General features: G+C 47.2%; 1 protein-coding gene across 1 annotated transcript in view; it reads right to left on the reverse strand.

The window, feature by feature from the left end:
• C1_2H4orf50 (chromosome 1_2 C4orf50 homolog) overlaps positions 1 to 19,963 on the reverse strand; it is a 180,321-nt gene extending 160,358 nt beyond the window's left edge. Inside the window, exons 1-2 of the mRNA XM_069205863.1 lie at positions 19,914 to 19,963; positions 3,036 to 3,174 (exon numbers count right to left, since the gene is read on the reverse strand). Of these exons, the coding sequence (XP_069061964.1) occupies positions 3,036 to 3,174; positions 19,914 to 19,963 (189 nt within the window). The remainder of the gene's footprint in view (positions 1 to 3,035; positions 3,175 to 19,913) is intronic.
• Positions 19,964 to 22,240: the final 2,277 nt, after the last annotated feature.

Below are 22,240 nucleotides of genomic sequence, written 5' to 3' on the forward strand. Positions count from 1 at the left end.
TGGGCAAACCACCCACTTGAGAGACTGTGGCTTTGCACTACTCAGGACCAGGCAGTGGGCATGGAGCCCCCTCAAGGAGCAGTGGCGTCGTACCATCATCCGGCTGAGGTGCCCCCACCCCTTCCCCGAGGTGCCTGGCTTTTTTTCGGCCTGATGTCCCTGCAGTGTTCTCTCCATTATGAGGCAGGTGTCATGTGTGGGCTTCGCCCATGCTTTTTGGGACCACTGGTCCACGGACATTTCATGGGACAGTGTACGGACTTGTGTACTTGCTGTAAATATTTGTGTGTACTGATTATTTGCTGTTCTCTTGATCTATCTGATTATAACAATATTACACTAGTTAAACTCATTTCGTTTTGTCCTTGCGTTCTTCCAGGGGGTGACAGGGTGTATCTGTGATGTTATTGGATATGTGTGTGTGTATGTTGTTGTGGGTGGGGGTGCCGTGTGTGTGTCACTCTCTTTTCCCTCCTCCCCTCCCCTGTGTGTTAGATGCAGTACTCACCGTTGTTGTTGTTGTCGCCGCCTTCTTTCTACTTCGTGGTGTATTAATAGATACAGCAACATGGGTAGGATCTGCAATTCGGGCTCCATGGCGTCCTAGTTCTTCCTTGGGGTCGAGAGGTGAGTGGTTTCCCTTCTGTGTACTATTTCCGCCATGCTTTTGATGTTGTTGGCACCGCCCCGGAAAAGCTGGCGGATTGTTGCCTTGTAATAGTGTGGGCGGTACATTGTCTTCCGCCGGGCTTTTGGCAGATACCGCCGCAGTGTTTGTTGCTACCGCCATGGCAGTTGGAGTGTTAAAGTGGCTGTCTGTGTTGGCGGTTTCCGCCATGGTTGTGATCCTACTTTTTTTACCGCCGGCCTGTTGGTAGTATTATTGCCACTTTAACACCGACCGCCAGAGTTGTAATGACGGCCTAAGGCTCTTCTACTCACCTTGCAAATAGCAAAGATTGTTCTGCTCTTAATGTGATTTGTAACAAGTGTGGGGAAAAAAGGACACTTTGCTAAGTGTTGCAAATCGTTTGCAAAATCTAAGTTCAAGATTCATGAAGTTGAGTGTGATGAAGATCATGATTACATTCTTGAGACTGTAAATGATGTTAGCTGTGTTTCTAGTATTCATTGTAATACCCTTCTGATTCAGTTGATGTGAATGGTATCACCATTTATATGATGATGGATTCGGGAGCTAAATTATCTCTTTTGTCTGAAAATGATTATGCTAAATACTTTCAAGGGAAAGTTTCGCTTTGAGATCCTGATGTCACACCCTACAGTTATGGGGTAAACCTATAGAACTGAGAGGGTACTTCAATGCGTCTATTGCATTTAAAGGAAACAAAACTTTTGGCAAAGTTTATGTTCCTGTTGTTGGTGATACCATTTTAAGCTGGCCTCATCAGAAAATGCTGGGTATTATTTTGAATCCTAATTCAATTCCACAAGTGCAAGAACAGAAAGTTGATAATTTTGGTACAGAACTCATGAATGAGTTTTCTGATGTATTTGATACCAGAGTTGGTTGTATAACTGTTTACAAACACCAGATTTATTTGAAAGAAGGATCTGCACCAATAGCATGTAAAGTTAAAAGCATTCCTTTTAGTTTGCAGGAAAAGGTGAAGCTTGAACTCCAAAGGTTTCAAGGTGAAGGCATTATTGAAGAAGTTGAAGCAGCGCAATGGATTGCCCCGATCGTGGTTGCTACGAAGAAATCTGGGGACATTAGGTTGTGTGTTGACCTCAGGCATCTCAATAAAGCTGCATTGAAGATAAATTTCCATTGCCAAATATAAATGAAATGGTCAGCTCATTGGGTAATGCCAAGTTTTTTACTACTTTAGATCTGAGCTCAGCTTATCATCAGATTCAATTGTGTGAGCAATCAAAATTGTTAACCTCTTTTATCATGCTTTTTGGTGTTTATAAGTTTATTAGAATGCCTTTTGGGCTGTGTTCTGCAGCTTATGTTTTCCAAAGACTTATGAAGTTTCCTTTTACCTGAATTGTAACTGTTCACAATCTCTGCCATCCGACCTTCATTTCATGTGGATTAATCTCACATTTACCTCACAGTCCCTGCATGATACACATGGCAATACAGGTAGTGGAGTCCTCTTCTGCTAGCAAAGTAATATTACAGCTTTTACATGCAAACATACAATCCGTGAGATCGTTTTCATATAAAAGCTGTAATATGCCAAGCAATAGTGGCAGAGCAATGCAGTGGGTAGATGTCGTGGTGCCCCACTATGGGCAGCCGCCACAGGCCACTACTCGGAAATTGAGTTCACTGCCAATATATGTTTTGTGGAACTGCCAGTCTATCTGACCTCAGAAATATTGTAGGAACTTGAAAGAAAGAAGGGCTAAGAAATGTGTTTTTTGAATGCCAGTACTATGGTCTTTTCCCAGGTGATTTCTCGACAGCCTATCAAAATCTCTCCCTTCTCTGAAGAAAATATTTGTTTTGTTGTTATGATACCCGACACAGACCTAAGGTGTTTAAATATGTGAATGTGTAACACAATAGAAATGTCTGATGTGCAGGACAGAAATATATGAATCAATTGTTTTTATAAAGTTAGTTTTAGTAGTAGACGGATAAAGGAGACTATAGTTTGAGTCACTATCTTCATTTTGTTGCCCTAAAAATTGCCTTGCTTTTTGTGCTGGTCACCTCATGAAGAGACTACTGCAATGCCATGTGGGCACTGTTGCTGAACATGATCTTACAAAGGGTCAAAGGATCTCGAAACACAACTAATCCTTAATAAAAACTGTAAGTTAACATATCGCCTGCCTTAGAAACAACTGTGGAATGAGAGAATGGACAAAAACTGTTTCTCTAAATTCAGATTAATATGTAATGTAATGACAGGAGCTGCCATAAAACCTGCGTCTTATAATGCTCAATGAAAGAAGAGTTGTGTGGGGGAAAGTAGGCTTAACTAACGCAGACCCATTTTACAAATGCCTCTCTCATTTTACGATTTATGTTATAAAATGTCTGCAAGATCACTTACCGCTTCTTGCAGTTCCACTTGGATATCCTGGAGTCTGCATTTAATACGTACATTGACATTTTCTAAGAAGTGCATGTCTCCAGTCATTTGTTCCACTCTTTCAAGTAGTTTCTTCTCAGATAGTTCTAGCTCTTTTATTCTGCAAACGATAACAGCAAGAATATTAAGCTCAGCAAGAATATTAATATTAAGCTATCTTCATCTGATGAAAAATGTCACCAAAGTGGTGAATCAATGCATATTTTGCAGACATTTTAACTAAATTATAGCACTCTTTCAAGAAGTTTCTTCTCAGATAGTTCTAACTCTTCTAATCTTCAAAAGTTAAATGCAAGAATACTAAGCCAACCTCATTTGATCACCAAAGTAGTGAGTAGATGCATATTTTGCAGACAATATGTTATGTCAATTATAACAATAATTAGGGAACCATTTTATCTTGACAAATAATGTATTTCAAAATATTGGTGATTCTCTCCAAGACACAACTGTTCAGGAATGGACTCATGATGAGAAAGATACAATTTTTCCAAATATGAAAGATAAGTTGCAGATTTCTTGTTTTGAAACAGTGCAGAAGAAATGCAAATTCTCAAAGGTATTATAATCAAAAGGCATAGTCCAAAACACCTTAAAGAACCTGAGATAGAAATCTTCATGACAAAAAGGAAGGGGTTTTGTAAAGGTATCTACTTAATTTTGATTTGAAATTGTAACACTACTTATTGAGTTACTAGTTAAAGCAATACTCTCCTTTCTTGATTTTCCTGTCAGTTAGCAAACTCAATCCTCCATTATCTCATAGTCATTATTACTTCATTTATTAATAGGTAATCCATTTAAAAATCTCTCAGTCATCTGGGGCGTGGCCAGCTGCGCAAGATAGCGGATGGGCTTTAGAGTCGCTCCAGCCAATCACCCATGATTTTGCATGTCCTGCCGCCATTCCTCGTTTAAGGTAACCAAACTTATGAAACTAGAACGGCAGACTCAGCAGAGTCTGTGCCAAATCGTGGCTTCCTACGGCGGGGAATGCCGCCCAAATGGACCAACCTTCTGGGGCCTGAAGGCCAGCAGCCCCACAGGACAGGCCACAACTACACGGCAGGAAAGGACACTGCAGCGCTAAGCTAGTCTGCTGTGGAAAACCTGCGCATGTGCAGGCCAGACAATTGCTGGAGCCTGGATCACTCAATGCGCCGCAACTGAGGACGGTAGGAGGGATAGGGGGCCCGGGGACTGGAGGCCTGGCTGGCGAACGCGGCGCCAACATTGCCCAACACACACGGATACCTCTCCAAGGTAAAGGTGCCACATGAAAACGAGAGGGGCGATTTACACTTCACTCCTGTGCCTTTAGCTTGCTCCTCCCTCCTAGGCAACATGCTTTCCCTCCTTGGATTGGGTGGAGCAGCATCGCTTTGTGACCTCATCGCCTTTAACCCCTGAGTGCCAACACTGCAGCACCATGGACTCAAACAAAAGAAGACGGGCATTGCACCAATGCCCGATAGTCCCAATACGGGGGGCGCCCATTCCAGAGCAAGCCAAAGAGGAACAGGCCTGTTAGACCTGACACCCTTGGGGTGGTCATCCCCCAACTTTTTGCCTACCTGCCTCCACTTTTCTGACACTGCTTTTGCTGGTTTTAGGACTCTGCGCACTTTACCACTGCTAACCAGTGCTAAAGTGCATATGCTCACTCCCTTAAACATGGTAACATTGGTTCGTACCCAATTGGCATATTTGATTTACTTATATGTCCCTAGTTAAGTGCACAATCTGTGCATAGGGCCTGTAAATTAACTGCTATTATAGGGCCTGCAGCACTGATTGTGCCACCCACATAAGTAGTCCCTTAACCATGTCGCAGGCCTGCCATTGCAAGGCCTGTGTGTGCAGTTTCACTGCCACTTTGAATTGGCATTTAAAAAGTACTTGCCAAGCCTTAAATTCCCCTTTTTCTAAATATAAGTCACCCCTAAGGTAGGCCCTAGGTAATCCATAGGGCATGGTGCTATGTAGGTAAAAGACAGGACATGTACACATGTGTTTTATATGCCCGAGTAGTGAAAAACTCCTAAATTAATTTTCCACTACTACGAGGCCTGCTCCTTTCAGAGACTAACATTAGGTCTGCCCTCATATACTTTTTGAGTGGTAGATTCTGATCTGAAAGGGGTAACCAGGTCATATTTAGTAAGGACAGAGTGGTAATAGAAAATCCTGCTTATTGGTGAGGTTGGAGTTTATATTACTATTTTAGAAATGTGACTTCTAGAAAGTGAGCATTTCTTTGCAATTAAAAACCATCTGTGCCTTACAGCCTGTCTCCAATCAACGACTGGGCTGGACCGGTTGATAGCTCCCTTGTGCATGTCACCCAGACAACCACAAACACAGGACACTCAGTCACACCTGCAATCATCTACATACTGAATGGGTCTTCCTGAGCTGGAAGGGTGGAGGGCCTGACACTTACATTTCAAAGGCTAGTGGCCTGTCCTCACACAATGGACTGCCATTGGACACCCTAATGGGTCCCTGGCAGACAAGAATGCACTGAAAGAAGAACTTATGCACTTGAATCCACTCTTTGAAGTCTCCCCACTTCAAAGGGATTTTTGTGTACATAAACTGGGTCTCTAACCCCACCAACTCAGACACTTGTGGACCTACACCTGAACTTTGCCAGAAGACCTGGCTGTCTGCCAAGGACTCTCTGGACTGCTTTGCTGCAAAGGACTGCTGACCTGCTGGTGCCCGGCTGCCCTGCTGGCCTCTGCCTGTGCTGGAAGGATTCTGCCTTCCCCCTAAACTGCTCTCCAAGGGCTTGGATTGAGCTTGCCTCCTGTTCTGGGGTCTCAGGGACTCCACTGCTAGCTTTTCCCTACTACACCGACTTCGGCAACTTCGGAATGACTTCGGCGACGCCAGTGATGCCACAGCCTCTCCCACTCCGTGGACCTTGCTGCACGCACTGACTCCGGCCTGCAAATCAGGTCTGACGTCACTGCAACTCCGCTGACATCACTCAGACTCAGAGTCATTGTGACTCTGCGAAGTCGACATATCACGTCCTGACAGACTGGAACCTGCAACCCCGCCGGGTCACAAGGAATCGACACATAGCAAGCAACGCTGCATCATCTCCACCTGCATCCAGATGGAGACAATGCCGCACCTCCACCTGCCTTGCAGCACGGAACCAACGCCACTCTCCTCGGACCTGATGCCGCACTGACTCCATCAACGCCTCTTTCTGATGTCCTTGTTCTTCAGTTTCAAAAGGTACTGTACCTAGGGGTCCCTGTGACTCCATGACCGGCACTGGTGGTGTTGGATTGTTGGGAACGACTCCATCAACGACGCTGTGAAAGCCCCAGTTGTGTTTTCTAGGCACTTTAGTTGGATTTAATCTTTAAAAATTCATAACTTTGATTGTGTACAAGGGATTTTCATTGTTTCAACTGTATTTTCTCTATTTTTCAAAACCTGTGTGGTGTCATTTTGTGGTGTTTTTACTGTGTTACTGTCTAATTTATTGCATAAATACTTTACACATTGCATTCTAAGCTAAGCCTGACTGCTCAGTGCTAAGCTACCAGAGCGTGGGCACAGGATAATTTTGATTGTGTGTGACTTACCCTGACTAGGATTGTGGTCCCTACTTCGACAAGGGTGTATGCCTTTGCCAACTAGAGACCCCATATCTAACAAGGCCCAAGCGTTGACCACTGCGGTCACCATATGATAGACACTTGCCCTGGTATGTTACCATGGACAATGACAAGGCCAAATCTGTCTCCATTAACTCTGAGGACAGCATGGTTTCACAACTACTCCCTAACGTAACACCCCAAACAGCAGATGAGATTCTGTGATACACAGCCTGTGGAGACAGCTACGCTTACAATTGTGCCAAAATTGAAATATAGGTGGCGTGGGGAAATACATAAGCCTAGAATGGATGGACAACGTGACAAGCTAGGTCCCTTGGCTGGTAACTAACTAGTTAGCTGCAATAACTGCAGTGATACACTATTATAGTGACACTGTACACTCCCCTTCACAGTTCGACCCTAGTTGCAGCTGTGCCCATGGAGGCCAGCACAGGAGCACCCCATCCATGGGATGCACTTTTACTAGTTTGGGCGACCCCAAGTTCTGGAATTGCCCTGGGTTGGGAGTTAAAGTTGTGCAAACAGTTAAGATATGTGATGTGCTATCAGCTGAGGTGTAGCCTGCATATCCTGATGAGCCATCTGTGCTGGGAGGGGAGGAGTGGTCACTCACGTCAAAGGGCTGTGCCTGTCCTCACACAATGCAGTCTCCAACCCCCTGGTGTATGTCTGGGGCCTGGCCTGGACAAAGCAGGATCTTACAAACAAGAGAAACTTTCCTGTGAAGTTTACCTACTTCAAAGGCAGAAAACGGTATAAGTAGTGAACCCAAAACCCGTGAAAATTAGATCTTTTCTGGATTCAAAAGAAACCTCTGTCAAGGAGAAGAGCTAAAGAGCTGAGGGGAAGTGCTGCCCCTGCTTGTGACTGTGCTTTGTTGGGCTGTCCTGCAGTTGCTGCTTCTGTTGGTGAAAGGGGACAGATTTTGTTGTGCATTCCTGCTTGTGAAGAATCGCCAAGGGCTTGAACTGTGCTTGCCTCCTGCTCTTGAAGTCTCAGGGCCATCAAAGACATACCATACCAGCACCTGAACTCTCTGCTGAAACTCCTGCCCTGCCAAGTGGTGCCCTATTCAGTCCCTGGGCCCTTGAAAGGTGAAGTTGACCGACAAGAACTGAAAATCCACGCACAGAATGCCGTACAGGAAAATTTCCGACGCATCTTCTGCAACGCAGCTGATAAACGATGTCCTTTGCGCCTAAAATCACCACCTGCTCCACCTGCATCACGGCTGGGAGATCAATGCATTGCAGCTGGAGTAACGATGCTCAACTCCCGCTTACGGAGGCCGATAACGATGCAGACCCCACACAGTGCGGTTTTCTGATACGGTGCGACTGGATTTCCCACACATCGTCCCTGGGAGTCCAAGTCAACCTGACCCTGTGCGGATCCGAGGTGCCATGTCTGGAAATCGATGCACCGCTCTCTTGCGAGGGAGAAAAATTACACATCGCTGACGTGATCAGAGAAGGAAATGACGCACGGCCTCACTTGCGTGTAAGGAATTGACATATCGCTACTCTTTTCCAATGCGCGCTTGCAATGCAGCTTTATTTTTTATGCTAACCAGGTACTTTATGTAACAACAGCATTCTCACTGTTTTGGCATGGGCAGTGCAGGGCCCCCAGACACAGCCCCATCGCGCATTTCACAGCCCGAATTACGGGCAGTGAAATGTGCAACAGGTGCTCCTGCACCCGCTGCGCATCAACATTGCCGCAGGCTCGATTACGAGCCGGATTCAATGTCGATGTGACTTTTCTGCTGGCCCAGCGGACATGTTATGCATGTGACCAGGTGGGTCATGTGAGAGGGGATCCCAAATGTCCCAAGGGTACACCGGCAACCACTGGTGCTCAGTCACAGGGTTTGGCCAGTGTAGTGCTTGGGAGGAGTTGGTTCCAGGTGGGTGGGAGCCAGATGAGATGACCCTTGTCTCACTAGGGGACAGTGAGATGGTCCTGAGAAACCTAGAGCCTGAGAACACTAAAACGTACAGGCAGTGGTTGACCATTAATAGACAGAGGGTGGAGGAGACAGGAGCCAGTGTGACTACAGTGCGGTGTCACCAGGTGTCTGAAGAGGAGATAGTTTCCTGTGTACTTCACCAAGTAGTTGCAGTGGACAACTCGGAGCGCCTGTGCAGAGTGGCACAAGTTCCCTTTAAATGGGGGGTGGTCTCAGGTTCCTTGAAGGAAGCTGTGAGTCCAACCATACTTGTGGATTGTTTGCTTGGCAATCACCTGGAAGATTCCCCTTGGAAGGAGGTGGTACACAGGTCACACTTGGAAATGTTGGGTCTGCCTCGGTGGGTATAAGTATCCATCCAGTCAATGACTGCCCGTCAGGATGGTCAGAAGCCCCTGGAGCCTGAAACAGTGGACAAGGACACTGCCAAAAAGAGAGGGGCAAGAGGTGCTGGAAACCGGCCCCAGATGTTCCCACAGTCTGGGAGAAGGCTAACCCTGAGGGTGACACCCAGGAGCCTACAGGGGGCCAGGTGGCTGAGCCGAGGGAGGTCCCTGAGATGTCACAATGGCAGCATGAAGGGGGACCTACCAGGGATGCATTCTGTGAGTTACAGGAGGTATGCCCTACTCTTGAGGGTTTGCGGCAGCAGGCTGCAGACCAGTGGCATGCAAGGAGCCAGGATCTCACCTGATTTATTGGGAGGAGGGCCTCCTGTATAGTGAGCCTAAGGTTGCTGAGCCTGGGTCAGCCTTTGACAGGCTTGCAACCCACTTTTACTGGTCCCAGATCCGCAGGCACTCAGATGCTCATTGCAGGTCTTGCCAGACTTGTCAGGCAAGTGACAAGAGTGGGGGGAAGTGCAAGGCTCCCCTCCAACATTTTCCAACAATTGGTACCCCCTTTGAAAGGGTGGGTATTGACTTTGTGGGGCCTCCTGATACCAAGACAGCCATGGGTAACGGTTTCATCCTCGTCTTGGGGGACCATGCCACCTGGTGCCCAGAAGCCATTCCTCTGAGGTCAATCACTTCGCCTGTGGTGGGTGGTGCGTTGATGGGGGGTTTAACCTGCATGGAGTTCCCCAAGGAAGTGGTATCTGATAGGGGTACCAACTTCATATCTACTTATATGAAGTCTCTGTAGCAGGAGTGAGGGGAAATGTATAAGTTCATCATTCCTTACCACCCCCAAAGCAATGGTCTATTTGAGAGATTCAACCGCACCTTAAAAGGCATGATCATGGGCCTGTCAGAGCCTTTCATGCAGAAGTGGGTTGTTCTCCTGTCATGCCTTCTGTTCGCCTACAGGGTGGTGCCTCAAAAAGGGCTTGAACTTAGAACTTTGGAGTTACTGAATGGCCACCCTGTCAGGGTGCCTTTGAGTCTAGTGAGGAAGGGCTTAGAGATAGCCCCTATTAAACCTCCCCAGGATGTATTTAGTTACATGCTGGCCTTCAGAAACCAGACTGCCCGGTTCAGAGCTCTCGCACAAAAGAACCTAGATGCAAGCCAGGAAGACATAAAATGGTGGTATGACCAGAATGCCACTTTGGTCGACTTTCATCCTGGGTAAAAGTGTGGGTAATGGTGCCAGTGGAGCCTACGGCCAGGGCAGGGCCCTCTGAGGTGGTGGAGCGCAAAAGCGAAGTCACCTACCTGGTGGACTTGCGGACTCCCAGTGTTGTGTAGGCTCTCATTATTCTAATGAGACTACTGGATTTTGAGCAGCAGAATCGCCTGAGGTGTGGGAGACTGAGTCTGACCCACTACAGGTGACACCTGTCGCTCCAATCTGGGTTTTGCTCCAGCTAACTAGCAGCGCCTCCTCTTTACCCAAGGGCAGGGATGATTGGGCAGCCGAGCGCATGACATAACTGGTTTCTCAGGGAAACCGTGGTCACTCAGGTCTCATCCGTTTCTCTCAGTTACATTAGTCTCATATATACAATGACAAAGAGAGGCAGTATATGTTTCAATAATGATTTTAATGAAGCAACTGCATCTTAGATAGCAAAGCATGGTCTGCAATAACCAGGACAATACAGAATGACAAGATTAAAATTGTGACAAGGAGAGTGAAGCATAAAAATAACGCTACCATATTTTCACTACAGTCAACAGACTAATTCCTACCTAGGCTATGATGGAGCACAGTGTGTTAAGTTCTAATTCTGCCCTTCAGGTTCCCCTGGGAAGACATCATCCCCCGTGCCGGAGCAAAGGCCTGAAGTCTGCATAAGAAGCTGTAGCGAAGCATTTAGCAATCAGGATACAGTAGTGGTTCTCTGGCTGTAATCTCCCTCCAACGTGTAAGAGACAGGAAATGATAAAACAGCTGATGTTCTGAGAAAATGTCCCTACGTAAGGATGTGTGTTTTCTATGAATGTCAGAGACAAACTTCATACCACGTTCATCGGCAACCTACCTATCTTACTGCAGCCTTGGAAGAAGCACAGAGTGAGCAAGAATGTCTTGTTTGAGAACAGAGTGCTGGCCTAGGCAAAAACAGCTAAATGGAGAAAATAAAACAAGACAGTAAAAGTGGCTACTGTAACAATAATAAAATGAAGCCGAATAAGATATATCTAGGTTAAAGTGCACAGCGGCAGGCCTACTGTGTTAAAATACTATATATGAAGTTAGAACTAAAATGGCTACACAACACCAGGAACCCCTTAAGAGTCCTGCATGTGAACAGTCTCAAACCACACTTTAGGTGGACTGAATTGTCCATGCTCCTAGTGACAGATGATGGGGTGGAGGAAGACAGTGAGCCTCTTCCTGTCCTCCTGTCTGCTGGAGAGAAAGATGGATCTGTGGAGGGAGTGAACCTCTCCCCGTCCCTGACCTCAGAACAACAGAGGGATTGTCACCAGATATTAGGCCAGTTTGCCTCCCTATTCTCCTTAATCCCAGGGGTCGCACACCTGTGTACACTTGATGTGGACACTGGGGACAGTCTACCTATTAAACAGATGGTTTACGGGGTGACTGATAAGGTTAGGGCTAGCATCAAAGATGAGGTGTCTAAGATGTTAACCCTAAAGGTAATAGAGTTTTCTAGCAGTCCTTGGGCCAGCCCTGTGGTCTTGGTCCCAAAGGCTGCTGCTTCTGTGGCCACCCCAGAACTCTGGTTCTGTGTGGGTTACCGGGGCCTCAATGCACTCACTAACACTGATGAGCACCCCAACCCCCAAGCTGATGAGCTCATAGATTGGTTGGAAGCTGCCAAATACCTCAGCACATTTGATTTGACGTCTGGGTATTGGCAGACTGCCCTAACTGAGGGGGCCAAGAAGAGGTCAGCATTTTCTACCCCAGATGGGCACTTCCAGTTTAAAGTGATGCCATTTGGGATGAAAAATGCCCCTGTCACATTTCAGAGGTTTGTCAACCAGGTGTTGACTGGGCTAGATGACTTCAGCACAGACTACCTGGGTGACATTGCAGTGTTCAGTTCCACTTGGGAGGAACACTTGCAGCACCTCTGCAGGGTGTTGGAGGCCCTGGAAAAGGCAGGCCTCAATATTAAGGCCAGCAAGTGCCAAATAGTGACACCATTCTGGCTTGGGAGCCTCCCAAGACCCAGACTGAGATGAAGGCCTTACACATTGCTTCTGAAGTTAAGCCTGCCTGCTCGTGCCAAGCTACAAAAGGGGTGAGCGTGGGTTAACTGAGTGTGATTCTCCTTTACCCTGACTAGAGTGAGGGTCCTTGCTTGGACAGGGGGTAACCTGACTGTCAACCAAAGGCCCCATTTCTAACAGCTGTGCATTCAAGGACACAGGTCAAATGGCAGGCGCTGTCTTCCGAGGGCGCTTTGTTACATTTTTCTTTCTGACTTCAAAGTGCGAGGATTTATGTGACAATCCTGCTAAATAATCAGGGTACGAAAGAGTTTTTTTCTAGCACACTACATCACTTAAATGAACTGAATAAGTATTTTCGAATATTTCAGAATTATGAATGCACAAATGAAGCAATTTTTTTTTATTTCTGACGTGATTGAAACAAATACTTTAATATGATCAAAACAAATCAAACTAGGTATTGCAATTTTCACACATTTTTATCTGTGCACTGTATAGTTTTATTAGAAAAACTGTATGCCGTCAAATGTAATGGTCATTTCATTTGAAAATGTGTTGTCTGTAAAGGCAGTGTGCTACCACACCATGAATACTCCACTCTATGCCACTCCACTCTATTCTGCACCACTCCAAGCCACTGCACTGTACTCTGCACCACTCCACTTTACAACATTCCACACAGCGGCAGTCTACTCCACTCTACGCCACATCACTCTATGTTACTTCACACTACACCTCTCTGCTCTACCCTGTACCACTCTACTTTATGCCAATGGACTCTTCCCCACTCTATGGTACACCACTGCATTTTGCGCCACTGCACTCCACACCACTTCAGTCTAAGCTACACCAGGCTACTCTGCACAACTCCATTCTATGCCGCTGTATTCTACGACACTCTGCAACACAACACTGCACTCTATGCCACTGCACGCTATGTTAATAAAGTCTACACCTATGCACTTTCCTCTGTAACACTCAACTCTATGCCCCTGTACTCTATGCAAATCTACTGTACGCCATTCTAATATACTTTGCGCCACTGCACTCTATGCTACTGCACTCCAATTTAGTCTACGCTATTACACTCTATGATACTCTGTACAACTGCACTCTACTAATCACCACTCCACTCTACGCCACTTCACTCTACTCTGAAACAATCTACTCTACACCACTGCACTCTACTTTACTCCACGCTGCACCACTCCACCGTATGCCACTGCACTGTATGCCACTCTACCCTTAACCACTGCACTCCATGCCAATGCACTCTCCACAACTGCACTCTATGTCACTGTACCCTACACCACTGCAATCTACTCTGCATCACTGAACTCTATGCCACTGTTCTCTATGCCACTCTATTCCACTTTTCTCCACTTCACTCTGGCACTCTACTCTGCAACATTGCACTCTGCCACAAAACTCTACATCACTCTACTCTGTACTACTCCACTCTACGCCACTGCACTCTGCCACTGAACTGTATGGCACTATACTTTACTCTGCCATACTCCATACTACTCTACTTTGCACCCTTCGAAGCCACTGGACTCTAAGCCACTCAACTCTACTCTGCACTCTATGCCAGTCCACTCAATGCCATTCGACTCTACTCTGCCACTGCCCTCTGCATCACTCAACTCTACACAACTCCACTCTGCACCACTCTACTTTATGCCTCCACATTGTATGCCACTCTACTCTAATCTGCAGCACTTTATTCTGTGCCACTGTTCTTTGAACCACTCCACTCTGCACCACTCTACACTGTGACACTCTACTCTGCCACACTCTACTCTGTACCACTTCACTCTACTATGCACCACTCTAATATACAGCACTGCATTGTACGCCACTGAATTCAATGCCAGTGCACTTTATGCCACTGCAGTCTATGCCTCCATACTCTGCAATCAATCCACTCTACATGAATCCACTCTCCTCTATGCCCATCCAATGTATGCCACTCTATGGGACTCCACACTATGCCACTTCAATACCGAACACTCTCTGCCAATCCACTTTGCAAAACTCTACTCCAATCTAAGTCATTCTACTCTACGACATTCCACACAACTATTCTCGATGCCACAAACTTTTAGCCATGCTGAACACCAACCACACTGGTGTACAACATGGGTAAAACACATTGGCAAAGCCAATAGCTCTTGCATAGGCGAGACCTGGTGCTTTGCCAATGCTTGTTAATTTACTGATCTAACATGGTAGACAGCAATGATGAATCGGAAAACTGAAAAATAGTTTAAAAAGTAAAAAACTTGTCATATGAAGCATGAAAAAGTGAATGAGGGGCATGGCAGAATGTTCGACCTGCGGGGTCGTCGTAAAAGACATATCTAAATAAAGAAATCATTTTCACACGGGGCAGATTGGAAGCAGGACAACGAATGGACAGGCAGCATCCCGAAAGCAAGAGAGGTGAATACAAAGCAATTGGTGGGGAGATCGGAGGACCTAGGAAACACACATACTCCCCTGGACTGCCAAATGTTAAATGAAAACATTTCCCCGCGGGTATGCAGTGGAATGAAATAACATACCCTGCGAAGACGCTTTGAGATCAAAATGCTTCTGGGTGAGACCAACAAAAAGAAGAAAGCCACCAAATCAGGAGCATGTAGTTGAGACAGAAAAAAAAGCCATCAATCATCTGCAAGTGGCTGACCTTAAGGCTACTATTTGTAATACACTGAAAAAACAGTTCTTACCAAACAGTCAACTGAAGCTATGAGGATCTGTGTCCTCTAATCATAAGAATGCAGGAATCACGCACCAGGCAACAGATATCGACCTCTTTATTAATTTTTGCTACATGCAGCAATGTGCCGTAAATGGCACGAGTCGCAATGCCAAAATAAAAGGCACATGCAGGAGTAAGCGTGGTCCCTGGGACTCCTGTCAGCTTCAACAGACACCAGCAACTGTTCGCCATATATAGTTTCATTCTCCACATAGTTACTGGTTGCCTTTGGCAGCCTGCAGCCACTCAGTGGTTTGCAATTGCAAGAGTTATTGCAAAGCCTTGATACATTTGCTTGAAAGTCAAAAGGTGGGAGGGAAACTTCCAATAGCACTCAGGAGTGGCTCGTGGGGCGTGGAAGGGGCAGGCCGACACACAGGGTGGGGAGGAATAGACATTCAATCTATTAAATTTAAAAAAGTACCTTCTCTGCTGCCACCGCCGCTCTCCTGCTCCTCTGCTGCAGGCAGGCACAGGCTCCCATCCTGCCCAGCGGCCAATCTTGATGCTGCTCAGAGCAGCTTCAGGATAGGCTGGGAGCACCCAGCCAGGGTGCTCCCAGGCAGACTGGGAGACTGTGCAACACAGTTGCCGGGCTGGAGAGAGCACACTGCGCATGTGTGTTTGGCCGTCCCGAGCCGGCCGGCCAAACATGCATGCACAGTGAGGGGGAGTGCTGTGCACTCCCCATCACTGCTCGTCACCCTCGTGGCCCCGTCCCTTTAAAAGAAAACAAAACAAAGTTTATTATCGTTTTCTTTTGAAGGTTTTGCAGCAGCTGCCACTGGCGGGGGTGCAACACTCCTCTGTCTTAATGGAGGAGCCACCCCTACTAGCTCTCATTTCCTTTGCATCCCACAAGTTCTCACAATGTACATGTTGCAGGGGTGTGGAATTTATTAAAATATCTACTTGTCCAGGGGACAGGTTGCTTCTCAAATCTACTTGTCCTGTAAAAAGATCTACTTGTCCCTTTGGTGCCATGTAGTGTGGCGACAAATTATGGCAGCAATCTCATTATGTAAGAGCTCTGATAATAGCCTCTCTGATTATGCCAGGGCTACTACCTTAGTAGGGCTTGAATACTTGCAGTTTCAATCCCTACTGTAGCAATTTCCTTATTTTTCCACCTTTCTGCAGATCTGCATACTGGGGCTGGAGGAAGCAGTAAGCAATAGTTCCAGGGCTGAAATGCCTTTGAGTCTGCAAACCTACTAACCTGCATGTTTTAAAGATTTTCACCAGCTTCTCTCTAATATTTTCCCATAATAAGAAAGGTTGGACATTTACTCCTGACAATGGCAAAATTAGAACTTCTTCCAGGGTTGGGAAGAAAGTGGCTGGAGGGAAAATGAACTTGCAAATGCTCAATAGATTTTCACATAAGCAAATCTACACATCGTATTTACCCATGCTAAAATACAGTTCACAAATATTTTATAGGGGTACGACATATACCATGGGTGCACTTTTGTGACTTTCTTTAAGAATTTGGGGCCACATGTCAGTAGGTTCAGATTTGCGACCCGCAAATTACGAGTCAGAGAGACTCGCAATTTGCGAGTCGCAAATCCGAATGTAGGATGGCACCATCTGTGATTCGCAAGGGCTTCGCAAATGCCCACCTCATGAATAATCATGAGGTGGGTCGCAATTTGCGACCCCCTTGCGAATGGCGGCCCTCACAGGGATGGTGGCCTGCTGGAGACAGCAGACCACCATGTCTGTGACTGCTTTTTAATAAAGCTGTTTTTTTTGTAATGCAGTCCGTTTTCCTTAAAGGAAAACGAGATGCATTACAAAAACGAAAAATTAAACGTTTTCGTTTCATTTTTTCAGAGCAGGCAGTGTTCCGCAGAACCACTGCCTGCTCTGAAAAAATGTTTACAGTGACATTCACAATGGGGAAGGGGTCCCATGGGGAACCCTTCCCTTTAGCGAAAGTGTTAGCACCCATTTGAAATGGGTGAAAACTGCGATTGGTTTGCGCCCGTGTTCGCGGTCACATTGCACTGCGAGTCGCAATTAGGAAGGGAACACCCCTTCCTAACTGCGAGTCGCAAACCCGTTTTGCGATTCGGTAACCAGGTTACCGAATGGCAAAACTGGGTTTGTGCATCGCAATGTGCTTTTTGCACGCCGCAAACAGCGAAAGTCGCTGTTTGCGACATGCAAAAAGCTACCTACATGTGGGTCTTGCCTAATTAGGTCTGGTGTTAACAAAACATTTTGTTTTTATTAAACTTCTATTTCTCTCTCTTTCGGCTGGCTTTACTGTGAGCGATCGTATTCTGCTCTTCCACAAGGAGCAAATTGGCACACAAAGTAGTTTTGTTCAGTTACAGGAACTACAGTGGCAATCATTGACGTAACGAAACTGGAGGGTGCCCCTTTGCAAAGAACATGGAGGAGCCCCGTCTCCAGACTCACTCAGGCCAGGTGCTGTGCTGAAGGGGCCCCCAGGAGGGCGGCTGCGGGGCCTTTGTTATGCCACTGGTGGCAATGTGTGCTTTTAGAGTTCAAAAAGTTTTTTTTTTTTTTTTTTGCCAGTGTTTGTTACAGTGTTGAGGGCCTGATAGCTCCCACAACAATAAAGTGTTACAAAAGCCATGTCAAAACAAGACACGCATTGATGAAACTAAAAGACTTATAAAAATATGTCAGATCAGTTGGCTTTGTCAGTGTTTGTTTATTTTCATGCTTGCCATAATCGTGTTGAAAATGGTTACACTGATTTTCCATTAGAAATATTTTTGGGAAATACTAGCATGCACCAACACATTTTACTAAATGACACTTCATTTGCATCTAATCAGAGAGCATTCTGGGAGCATTATACTTAGCCTCATAGCCTAAACTTTTCAAACGTGTATACACGTTTTTCTTTTTTGTAATGGAACCAACATCAGTAGTGAAGTGTGACCTTAAAACATTTATTTACAGCACTCACCCTAATAATGAAGGATTTCAAATAATGAACCATAAATACAAGTTCGAACAGCATTATCTTTTGGAAACACATTACCTCAACTGCAGAGAGTTCCACTCTCTGTAAACAGGCAGCCAAAAGGTTTGTGCTGCAGAGGGTTGGGCCTACTTGCCCCAAGGACAAAGTAAACATAAAAACTTGTTGCCCTTGACCCCAAACCAGATGTGTCGGGCGATAGGAATTCCACATCCCTGTGTTGTATTTCGCAAAGCCACTTGCAATTGCAATGTCACTTTTGTCAATTGTATTTTTTATTTTGCAAAAACAAAGCCTTCCACTTTAAGAAGAACATTTTTTCACATACAAAATCCCTTTGTACATATGGTCTTATGGATCATTGATGAATGTATGCGAGCCTTTAAATTGTTGGATGATTCAGTATTATCATCGTTTACTTAATGCATTAACCCATCTGCTCTGAGCATTAACCACTGTTAAGTACCTGCCCACAATTATGGTCCATAAAACTGCTAGCTCCTGTACCATTAACTTACACAACATAGGCACATGCAAAATGTTCATTGTGCCTGTCTGCGACAGAAACTAAAATTAAAAGCAAGAAAAGCACCACTAATTAAAAAGCCACCGTTCTAAATACTCTGATCAATCTCAGCATGCGGTCTGCCATTAACAAACAGTATAGATAATATTATCATGAGAATAACCGCCCACCACCATAGTTATGCGCACTGAATTGAAGACATACTGATGCTATAATATAATGCTCACTAAAAAGAGCAGTGATTTGGAAAAATTCTCTCCATCCCATGGAAGTCGTCGGATTTTGGGGAAAGTGATTATCTTGAGAATGGTGGCCCTACCAAGGAGCGTCAGAGAATGTTTTCTCCATCTGGTCACATCTTCCCGGTAGTTCGCCAACTATGGGTCCAGGTTTTCCTCCCATAAGCATTCCGAGCTCTGCATGACATAAATACTGTTGTATCGGAAACCCTCAGCTGTTACATGCAGGCAGGCACAAAGTACTATATCTCGATCACATGGGCCTATCTAAAAGAGGACTGACTTGCCCCAGTTCACCATATAGCCAAAGTAATTACCAAATGCCTCCACCCTGCCTAACATGGGGGCTAAGAACACCCCAGGCCTTCGGTTGTAAATCAGTACATTGTCCACCTACAAGGAGAACTTCTCAGTCTGCCATGGCTCTGGGCCACCTCTCACCTCCAATGGCCATATCTAGCAGGCCAAAGGTTCAATGCACAAAGCGAAATACAGAGGGGAAAGCAGACAACCCTGTCTGGTACCGCGTCCCTGTAGGGACGACACCAAGGTCACCCCATTCACCCTCACTGCTGCCGTGGGTACTGCGTACAATAAGACCATCCAGCTACAAAAGCAGGGGCCAAAGCTGGATTATCACAGCACTGCAAAGAGGTAGGGCCAGTGGATCGAATCAAATGCCTTCTCAACATCCAAGAAGATGACCGCCAGAGGGCGGGGGACATCTTTCATCACATCTATACAGTTATGAAGGCACCTGATGTTCAATCGTGCTGAGTGGCATGATATATACCCCATTTGGAAACAGTGCATCAGCATGGCTTTCACTCTATTCAACCTGCACACCATAATAGTGGCCAGGAGCTTGGTCTAGACATTCAGCAAGGAAATGGGTTGATAGGAACCGCACTCATACCTTGGCCACCCTTCCTTGTAAACTACCTTTATCAAGACGTGCCGTAGGTCGGAGGGAGAAGCCCCCTGGCACAGGAGTCCTCAAACATTGCTAGGATTGGAGCCCACCTGAACCCCTAGCCGTTTGAATAATTCCACCAGTAATCCATTGAGGCCTGGAGTTTACCCACTTCTCATGGCACTCAGTGAGTCCAAGAGATCACCCAAGTGTAAGTTACCCTTCCATTGATTCCACGTCATCACTATCCAGCTGCAAGAGACCCGGCATTCCGAGGACAACTTCAATCTCTACTTTCTCCCTGTGCTGCCAAGGTGCGTAGAAATCCCGGTAATATTGCACAAATTCCTGAACAATCCCCTCTGGGTAATTTTGTCCCCGAACTAGTAATTATTTTCAATTTTGCCATCCCCACCCCACTAGCAATTATTTCTCCAACCCTTTGGGCTCCCTCCTCCCTATGGCTCAGCTATGCCAACAGACGCCCAGCCTTGTCCCCAGTCCCATAGATCCTGTGCTGTACCAACAGGTATTGACGAGAGGCTGCCTCCTGTGCTGTATTGCGGTTGTTAGAGGACGGTTCTGACCATCTGGTCTGCCCTGATTTTTCGATTTTTGACCACCCGGTTTTTGAATGTTTACTGTGAGGAAGCCTCCTATGAGGTGACTCCCACACAATAAACACATGGTAAGATGGACTGCACGTGTTTACTGCTGGTGTCGCCGTGCTAAGGAAAGGCTGCTGTGGCGCAGCAAGGCAGGAGGCCCCGGGCAGGTTACATGTGATCATGTGTGCGCATGGATGTGCACCCATGTGAGGGCTGTGGGAGGAGGATTCCTAGTGTGCGCAGCCCAAGAACTGCGCTTAGGTAGTCCTGGTGCAGGAGGAACTATGCAGAGTGGGTGGTGACCTGGAGTAGGTCTCAGGAGAGGGGTGTATACATGTGAGGGAGAGTCAGTGTGCTTACTGTCTTTTCACTGTAGTGACACCCAGTTCAATGCCAATGTCAGGGTGCTTAAGATATTTGCATTGGGGGGATACTCCATTGAATGTCAATGGGAAAGGAGGGCTTAGGGTGCAGCTCCAGTTCTCTGGGGTCCACCGAGACCAGAGTCACACCAATGTATGCTGTAACCTGTAAGAAAAGAATGATGCAGTAGGTTACAAGAGCACAGTTGTACAACTTATGGGTCATCCAGGGATGTCATCTTTCTCTGCCTCAGCTCAGGATTAGGGCCAATTACTGCTCTGTCCAGTTGCTGGAGCAGGGCCTACCATCAATCAGCCAGCTGTCATTCTGTGCCAGGAGCAGGCTGGAGAAGCCCTGCGAGGAATGTCAGGGAGAAGGGGCTGAGACTTTCAGAGCACATGTGGCAACTAACTCCTGGAGGATGCCATCTTGAGCTATCCCAGAAGACTGTGCAAGAAGGAGGGGACGGGGGCAAGGAAGTGATGTGGCACATCTGGATAGGCCAGAGGTGCAGACCTGCTGGACACTTCCGCCCCCACTTAAAAGGTCCTGCACAGGGGAGAGCTCTCTCTCTTGGCTGTGCTTCACTGCTGGACACTGGAACTGCAGACGGGCGTCAGTCATGGACAACTGGAAGGAAGAACCTCCTGGCTGCCCTTGGGGCAGGGACTCTGCCCCTGAAGGATTCCAGGCCAGCGAGGCAAATGCCAGGGCCAGGCAAGCTGGCCCCCTTGCCCCCCCAGAGGACTAGTTGGGGGAAGGACTGGGCTAGCGCAAGGAGAGCGCGCTGCCCAGAAGGAAAAGAGGGAACCCAGAGGAAAGATTGGCGCAGGAGTCAGTGGGACTGGCTCCCTGATGATCTAGGACCCTTCCAGGCCAGGAGGCCTAAGGAAAGTGCTCCTGGTGGCAAGGGCTTGTCACCAGGAGCGGAACACACAAGAATGATGAAAAACGGCCCTTGGGGGCCCGAGATATCAACAGACAAAGGATGGCGACCTTTGACCTTTAGGAAAGCAGCTACGAAGCGTGTGGAGCTCCGCAGCTGCTTGCGACTGTGCCCCCCTGGTGGGCCAGGGCCTGGGGGCTGCCCAGAAGGAAGAGAAGAAAAGGGGAGTGTCGTCGCACTCCCCCTCTCTGAAGAGGAAAGGGGCCCCGGACCCCATCCCGGGGTCCCGTGAAGCCCGGTCCAGTGGTGGTTTAAAATGGGGGGGGCGCCGTCACGCAACCCCCTGCCGCTGTGGGAAGGGACCCCGGACCCCATCCCGGGGCCCCTGGCGGCGAAGACAAGCCGGGGAGCGCCGACGTGCTCCCCATGAAGGAAGGAGTAATGGGGGGGGGGGGGTGCCGTCGCAGAAGGAAAGCCGGGGAGCGCGATGTTGAAAGGGGGCCCGGACCCCATCCCGGGGCCCCGAGAAGAGGCAGGAGTTGGGGTGCGCCGTCGCGCACCCCCAGCTGAAGCAGAAGTCGGGGAGCGCCGTCGCGCTCCCCGTGAAGGTGGCCAGAGGGGCCCCGGACACCATCCCGGGGCCCCGGACAGAAGAGGGCCTGGGGGAGCACCGTCGCGCTCCCCACTAAG

Source organism: Pleurodeles waltl, chromosome 1_2 (assembly GCF_031143425.1).
Source record: "Pleurodeles waltl isolate 20211129_DDA chromosome 1_2, aPleWal1.hap1.20221129, whole genome shotgun sequence".
NCBI lineage: Eukaryota > Metazoa > Chordata > Amphibia > Caudata > Salamandridae > Pleurodeles > Pleurodeles waltl.